The 7986-nt window shown below is 36.9% G+C and overlaps 2 protein-coding genes across 3 annotated transcripts in view; one reads left to right on the top strand and one right to left on the bottom strand.

Moving 5' to 3' along the window:
* The window catches only part of LOC105157717 (uncharacterized protein At1g51745), a 4961-nt gene extending 1871 nt beyond the window's left edge, over positions 1 to 3090 (bottom strand). The window contains exons 1-3 of one of the 2 annotated variants that reach the window (XM_011074167.2): positions 2964 to 3090; positions 2095 to 2470; positions 5 to 830 (exon numbers count right to left, since the gene is read on the bottom strand). In XM_011074167.2, coding sequence (XP_011072469.1) covers positions 5 to 830; positions 2095 to 2285 — 1017 coding nt within the window. In that variant the 5' untranslated portion in view covers positions 2286 to 2470; positions 2964 to 3090. Of the gene's footprint in view, positions 1 to 4; positions 831 to 2094; positions 2471 to 2744 lie in introns of both variants that reach the window. The other variant, XM_011074166.2, reaches the window with a different exon arrangement.
* The window catches only part of LOC105157716 (RWD domain-containing protein 1), a 5329-nt gene continuing 707 nt past the window's right edge, over positions 3365 to 7986 (top strand). Inside the window, exons 1-10 of the mRNA XM_011074165.2 lie at positions 3365 to 3543; positions 4444 to 4509; positions 4619 to 4686; positions 4792 to 4825; positions 4948 to 5017; positions 5562 to 5619; positions 5993 to 6121; positions 6647 to 6738; positions 7075 to 7159; positions 7827 to 7902. Of these exons, the coding sequence (XP_011072467.1) occupies positions 3537 to 3543; positions 4444 to 4509; positions 4619 to 4686; positions 4792 to 4825; positions 4948 to 5017; positions 5562 to 5619; positions 5993 to 6121; positions 6647 to 6738; positions 7075 to 7159; positions 7827 to 7902 (685 nt within the window). The 5' untranslated portion in view covers positions 3365 to 3536. The remainder of the gene's footprint in view (positions 3544 to 4443; positions 4510 to 4618; positions 4687 to 4791; positions 4826 to 4947; positions 5018 to 5561; positions 5620 to 5992; positions 6122 to 6646; positions 6739 to 7074; positions 7160 to 7826; positions 7903 to 7986) is intronic.

The raw sequence follows: 7986 nt of genomic DNA, 5'->3' as shown, positions 1-7986 counted from the left end.
AAATTTCATTCTCCTTTGGTTTGGATCCAAGGGAAGCATCACTAGCATGCCTAGATGTGTTGACCGATATAGCATTCTCACATGAAACTCCAGTACTATCTGAGTTGTTGTTGACTGCAGTTGAGTTGTTGATCTTCGATTCATTAGACTCTAATCCAGAAACCTTGCTCTCAGATGCTCCAGGAACAGAAGATCCAGTTGGACTGGACAACTGTTCACAAACAACAGGAACGGACACCATTGCTGTACACTCCAAAACTTTTGTCAAAGTGCGGCGACGGTTTTTCCTTTTTAAGAATTCATGAACATGAGCAGCCTCAGATCTTTTTCTCTTCAGTGATGATGCTACACCCATCCCCAGGTCCTCAAGTCCTCTCATACGCTTTACTCCTTCAGTCCCATCGTCCTCTGAATCATTTGGAGTCCTCCAGCGCTTAGATTCTTCCTTAGTTGCATCAGCGTGATCTGGTTCCTCAAATGAAACACCAGACTGAGATAGTTCTGGGCCTGAATCTGAATCATCTTCAGAAGTACTCAGATCCTCATCAGTATCTTCACTTTCTTCACTGGGATGGGAGGAAGAAGGTGAGTCGTCAACAAGACGCTCCTCATTTTGTGTACCTGGTCTAGCAGATAAGTCGTCATAGTCTTTTCCAAGACGAGCACTTTCCAGCTCAAGTGCATGAAGAATGGCATCTTCTCTTCGAGCGTATTTGACTGCCTTCTTAGAAAGATGAGATGCAGATGCCTTAGCCTTCTCAATGCAATCATCATACTCGCCACAGCGAAAAGCTTTCACTCTTTTTGATTTCTCCAGATTATACCAGTCCCTTAAAGAAAATCAGGAAGAACTGAAATTAAATTGCTATCAGCATGAAAAGAGATATGGGAGCTAAAATCTGAGTGGAAAATAGAAACATTTTTTTCTCTAAATTAAGCAGTAAGCACAAAAAGGTTCAAATTCAAGCCATAAAGAGGTTAAAAGGGAAAAATCCTGAATGTGTACAGAAACAGAGGTTGGCCTCTAGGATCACCAGATTGCAACTAGAAGACTGAGATAACAATTTACTTCATGTCATATGTATTTTCCAATTGATACTTAGTGCATTGAATTTAACAAAAAACTATTAAATACAGATAAGTCCATGATAAGTTTCTTCTTCTTTTATCCAATACTGTTTCCTTTGTATAGAGTTTCAACATTTTACTTCTTATAATCCTCTTTCTACTGGCAATTGACAGACAATGAAATAGTTATAGTAGCGTAAACATTAGACAAGAAACTAGCGTTTTCTCCGAGGCCCTGCCTTAAATATTTGAACTTGTCACCACATGAAAAGCAACTCATATTTAATGTAAAAGAATGGTTTTTTCTGGATAAGTGAATTCAGTAATACCATCGCCTATAATTCAGCATTGCCAAAAACTCGAGCCAAGCTAGAGCTCTTTAATAGCTTAATTCAGAATTGTGTCAACTTAATTTAGTTGCTATAGGTTTAACCCATAAGTATGCTACTGCAAAGAGCAAGGATTTAAACCGATACAAATAGTGACTTTTCTTTTTCCTGATAACATGGGTGGTGGCCATTACGATCATATAACATTCACCTCTTTTAGAACTAGATAATATGTATACATATTACTAAAATAAACAATAAAAGTTTATTTGGCAACTGAATCAAGAATTGCAAAATCCGTCCTGTAATCTTTTTATTTTCACCAAAACACATTACTCATTCATAAAAGCTCTTCCATGACAAGTGGATTTTATAACAAATAAATGTGATCACAAAAAGACAAATAAACTAAAGGACATAAATTCCAGATCAAATCGGCACACCAATGGAAGCACAACATGAATAATATATGAAAAATGAAACACAGTTCAAAAGTTTGTTAACAACCGTTGCTCCTTTTTCCACAAGAACACCAAATCCAGACATTCAGATGGTGCCCTCTCACAACCATCCAAATATTATGAGAACTACCATTTGTATGATTTGAAGAAACAATTTATCAACATCACGATGCTGTAAGTGATCAAATACTCCAATCAAGGAAATGAAAAACAGAATGACTTGTAGAAATACTTACACACTTGCATCTTCTCTACCAAGGAGCTTCACTGGGGTCCCTGATCTTGGTGTAGGCAAACAGCCCTCCGGAAGTTCATCTGGGCCAAGAATCCGGCCAGGCCACCACGACCCATTTCTCCGGCGAACCCATACCAACCCGCCAACTGATGGGTCAATGCCTTTGTTGGGGTCCTCACCCGAACTCCCCATTCAGAAACCACAACCAAAAGGGATACTTATTTTAAACCAAACAGGAAAAGTAAAATAAAACCAGAAAACATAAAGCTCTAATTCCCCAATAATTTATTTTCAGGTCAGCCTTTCTGGGGCACAAGCAAAGCCCTCAAGAAAAATCTCAAACCCTCCTCCACCAGCGTGCACATTTCTTTTAACATCTAAAGAAATAAGGAAAAGAAAGAGAAAATATCAGAAAATTTTCACAAAACACAACTAAAAGAAGCTATGAACATTCGTAAGACAGGAATGTAAAAAATTAGATCATCAAACGCAAATAGGAAAAACAAAACCAGACGGCAAGATAATCAGGGGAGAAGGTAGAGATAGATCTGGTGAAAGAATTTTTGCCCAAAAAAAGGAAGGGCCGCTTTCTTTTCAGGTTTTTCCACTTGTTTCAGGAAAAATCAAAACCCATTAATGATTTCATCTCACATGTTTCGGTGGCATTCAAAGGAAAAGCTCTAATCTTTTTCATCGGTTACTTCAAGCGGTGGGAATTTCATGACCAAACCATTAGCTTTTGGATGCGGAGAAAGTAGAAGAAATGGCAAAGAAGTTCAAGTTTCTATATGTGCGTGTATACTGTCAAGTGAATGATGAGACATGCAGTGGAGAGAGTTATGCTGTCAAGAACAATGGGATCGAAGGTACCTTTTAGTATCTTTATACAGAGACACAGAGAAGCCCTCATGGAAAGAGAGAGAATAATACGAGAGAGAGAGAGAGAGAGAGAGAGAGAGGAGACTGAGAGAGGGATTTTCTTGAAAATACTATATAAGTTTTATTATAAATCTATTAAGTTTGGAGGTGAGAGAAACAGGAAAAGAAAGGTAATGTAATCAGGCACGACAGGTACTATATTAGCATTTCTACACTTGTCCCACATGCATGCTTGTAGGTCCCCTTATACAGGTGTAAATTACTATAATACATCTCTAGTTAATTTTCCATCAAGAATCCTTTGCGACTACGGCTGTGATTAATCTTGCCTGATGCTATCTTGCGGTGATTAAGACACTTGTGTTTAAGGTTATGTGGGACTGAGTACAGGGGATAATTAAATAGTAGTGCAGTAGGTCCTCCCTCCACTCTGCTGATTAGGTTTTTCTTATTTTTCCCTACTAAAGCTGTATTTGAAGGGTTCATTATTTCTTGCTGCAATTTCATCTTCTTAAGAAGGGAAGGAAGAGACAATCAGGAGAAGGAAGCATTAACCAAGCAGCCATGACTGGTATAGTTCATAAAGCTTCAATCTTTTTTGGTTTTTGACCCTAAAAATTTAATTTTTAGGGTTCATGCTATTCTTAATGTTAAGTTACTCTATTTTTTCTCGACATTTATTGAGCAATTATGATTATTTCAAGCTTCAAACTTTGGTTTCTTTTTCTATCTTGTTGGTGTTGAAAATTTGAATTTTATTATGAAAAATAACGTGGAGATTTGATGATTATAGCATCGGTTGAGCAAATATCCATTCTATATCGCTGAGTGATCAGTTTGCTTCTTTTCCCGCATCGGCCCAGAATTTTATCTCAATCGACTGACTTGGTTCATGGTTCATGCGGAAATTTGTATAACAACTGATTTCTTAAGAATTTTCACTGGTCCACAAGATGTTGTGCGGTGTTTATCCGGAGTTTATCTGTGTTTTTCTGTTCTGAATTTCGGGGAATAGTTAGATGAGAGTTGTGTTTTCATACTTAGGAATAATTTTGGCGAAGCTGGATAAGGAAGAAAGTTTTGAGGAGAAGGATGTGAGTACTGATCCTCTATAAATGGATTCTTCTGTTAATTGAATCAACCTCGAATTGATAATTGAGTGGGATGGATTTTTGGTGGGTGTTTGGGGCTTGTGAGGAATAGGGAAAAATAAATAAGTAAATATGGTCGAACTAATTCATGCCCTAAGTGAAATGCTTCTGATTTTAGTTTCAGACACTTAATTTCATGATTGTGATTATTAAGATTATGCGAAAAGTGAAAGAGTTGGGCTTTCATTGTGAGAACATTGGACTTATTTAGCTTTCTTCATTAGATTTTCTCTTTAGTCAATGTACGAGTTGTTATTTTTACACAGTCCATCTAGTTTCCACGGTCGTGTTTGTCTTGATTCGGGAAATGCTCTGTGCAGACTATAAGCAAGACCAGGATATGGAAATTGAAGCCTTGGAAGCCATTCTCATGGATGATTTTAAAGGTTTGTCTTTCCTATGGCGGTATTCATGTATTCCTCTTTGGTTACTTGATGTCTGTTCACCAATTTACCTAAATTCTGTTAATCAATTCTAGTGGATTCCTTATACCAGAAATTCATTCTAGTGAAAGCAACCTGAATACTTCGAACCGCTGCTTCCAGATAACCCTTTCTCCTCAGGTAAATATATTTTCTCATGTCATGGAGCATAATAGTGTCTTTATATTTCTTTGTTAACCATATTCCTCTACGGATTGTTACTTGTTTCTCCTTTATTTCAAACAGGATGATGAGCTAGATGAATCAACTAATCCACCAGGTTACAATCTATATGCCACTTATGTTCTTGTTAATCCTCTTTTTTCTTGTGCAGCTGTGCTTGTATCTCATGGTGACATTTCCTACTTGTATTAATAGCACTTGTCGAATTCTTTTTTGCAGTAAGGTTGGCATTGATATTCTCTCACACAGAAAAATATCCCGATGAACCTCCACTTCTCAGTCTGAAAAGGTTACGTGTAAGATATTTTATGGTGTGTTTAGAATTCTGCTTTATAATCTTTTATTCACTTTCTTCTTATCAGTATCTCTTGTTAATAATATATAACATGTTTGGAATTTTAACACGACTTAATCAATTAGCATTATTTTCTTGAGTAATATAAAGGAGGATTGGAAGAGTCCACACCTTCCAGCTTTGCTAACTTCTGTGATATGTTGGGAGTTCAGTTGTGGCTGTGTATTACTCTGTTAAACGAGTAATATCCAAAAGTCAAGCTCTATGCACAGAGTTTGTGATTTAGGGAGTCTATAGATGTCCCTGCATGCCATAGGATTCGTATTTCTCACTATAACAATATTGCAGGACATTGCTTGATTCACTTAATCAAAACATCACGAATTCAATTGAGAGGTGGCATTGTGACATTTGTGAGTTGAGTTAGAATGTTGGTGACCCTGAGTGCCAAGCAATTTTAGTTAATACCTGAGCATGTTTTGCCAGAATCCCTATGTACACTTTTCTGTGTCTGAAGCACTTATCATTTTGTTTTCAGCTTGAAAGGAATTCCAACAGCAGATCTTAAAGTTCTGAAAGAAAAGCTTGAACAAGAGGTAGCACTTCAAATCCCTTTTGCCATTCCATTAAGCATGTTATGTTTATACTGGTTTGGTTGATCTTGTAAAAATATGGTATGTCTAAGATGGGTTCTATAAAGGTTATGCTGAATGTGTTGTTCAGTACCTGACCCAGGATAAAGCATCTACCTTCAATATGTACAGAACATGACCACATAGTTAATATTAACAGAAAATTAAACCCCACGTCGTTGGGAAATGTAAAACTTTAGATGATATCCGCAAAGTGGAGGAATTCGACTTGAAAACCTTGTATTCTTTATTCAACAGGATGAGGACTACAATCTTAGTCTCTAACCCTTAAGTTGTTCCAAACTTCAAGCTAGTTCAAAATGCTTATATGTCACAGGCAGCTGAAAATCTTGGTATGGCCATGGTCTACACATTGGTTACATCAGCTAAGGAATGGCTTTCTGAAAGATTTTCAGAGGATGCCGGAGTTGAGGATGCTGAGGAAGATGAGGCTGCAAAAGATGAGGTATCCTTCTTTCCGTAATTTCTTGTGGAACTAGTGCAAAACATGTCTTGCATTTATTACTGTATTTCTTGTGATCCAATCTACATCAAAAGAATATTCAGGATGTTTGATCTTACAATTGTCCTGATCCCATTATTGTCCTGCTCACATTGTCCACTGCCGTTTGCACGAAATGCTTACAGAAAAGAGGCTGATTTTGTACCTTCAATAATTTGCAGAGACTCTTTTTGCATCATCCATTAAGTAGGAATTTATATGTTAGAGCTATAGCTTTGCACAAGCCAACTGTGCTCAGTGTTGTAGTTGAGTTTCACTATATTACACAATTTAGCCTAAGAATTTGTTAGTGTTTTCATAACCTTGAAGTGCTCATAGAATCATTGAATGCCTGCTGTCACCTTTCTGACTTTATGTCATCATCCACTTTCTATTAGATGACATGATGGTGATAACTGTAGAAGATGTTACCAAAAATGCTGACTTTCAGTTCATCAAATTATTATATCAATTGCTGTTCATTTTCAGATTATAGTACCACATGGAGAACCAGTCACTGTTGATTCCTTTTTGGCATGGCGTGAGAGATTTGAAGCAGAATTGGCACTTGAAAGAGCCAAGTGAGTTAAAAAATTATTGACTTCCTTGTAGTTCTCAATGAAGGCCAACGTGATTTAAGGGGCAAAATACCACATAAAATATGGCTGTAGCTAGATTGCAGTCAACTCAATCATAAAATCAACTGCTGTTTCTTAAAGAGAATTTAACTTTTTGACAAAGTAAATAATTAATTTGTGAACTCAGATAGAGTCGGTGGGTAAATATGTTGACTGTATACCCTCTTGCTATAGACAAATCTGTAACGTGTGCTAAGGAAGAAAAAAGATATGGATTGTTTTGTTTTTTTTATTTCTTCTCTGGTTGTTGATAATAGATTTTCATGTTCATCATCTTAGGCTAATGCCTGATTCAGCACTTACTGCGCCCAAGGAGAAAAAACTTTCCGGCAGACAGTGGTTCGAAAGTGGAAGAGCATCCTCGGTACTTCATTCTTCCAGCTATTTTTCGTTTGGCATGCATCCTCAAATTGTAGTAACACTCATCAGATGTAACTGAAAAAATTTGTTTACTTAATCAATGTAAAGAGCACATCTATTTCCTGACTGTACACGGTTATATGTCCATAGTTGTGTGCATTTACAGACATTCATATGCTATTCATTCTTTGGTTGTAGCTAATATGTTACTTCAGACAATATTTCTGAATGAATCTTCTGATTAGATGAAATTAAAGCTTAACATCTGATTAAGCAAGAAATTCTATTGGAAGTTCAACATTTGGAATTAGGGCTAAGTGAGTATGAGACGGTAAAAGAAGTATAATTTGGATCTCGCAGTCTGAAGTGCAATTAACTGGCATTTAATGAGGTAAGAAATGACTTTAAGCTTCTCCATTTACTCTTTTGAGTAAAGAAAGGACGTCTCTTATTATCTATGGTAGGACCTGAGGAAAACCCTGAGCTTTTATTTTCCATTTCTGTAAGTGATGTCACCCCCCAATTTGTAATATCTATGCATCTAATACTGTAAATGAAATTTCATATCCTCAATTTAACACAAGTTTCAGTTTGTCAAAATGTGCCTAAATCTAAATGATCAAGTATATTAGTGAAAATGTTTACTTCTTGGGTCTGCTGATTCCATGCAGAAAGGGTCAGCACCTGTTGCTGAGGGTTCTGATGAAGACGAGGAAGATATTGATTTCGACGATGATGACTTCGAAGGTGAGCTCACCCCTCTTTGCCCAACCCCCAAAAGAAACAAGAACTCTCTCTCTCTCTCTCTCTCTCTCTCTCTCTCTCTCTCTC

Source organism: Sesamum indicum, linkage group LG3 (genome assembly GCF_000512975.1).
Source record: "Sesamum indicum cultivar Zhongzhi No. 13 linkage group LG3, S_indicum_v1.0, whole genome shotgun sequence".
Classification (NCBI taxonomy): Eukaryota; Viridiplantae; Streptophyta; class Magnoliopsida; order Lamiales; family Pedaliaceae; genus Sesamum; species Sesamum indicum.
This window is presented reverse-complemented; position numbering and strand designations above follow the sequence as displayed.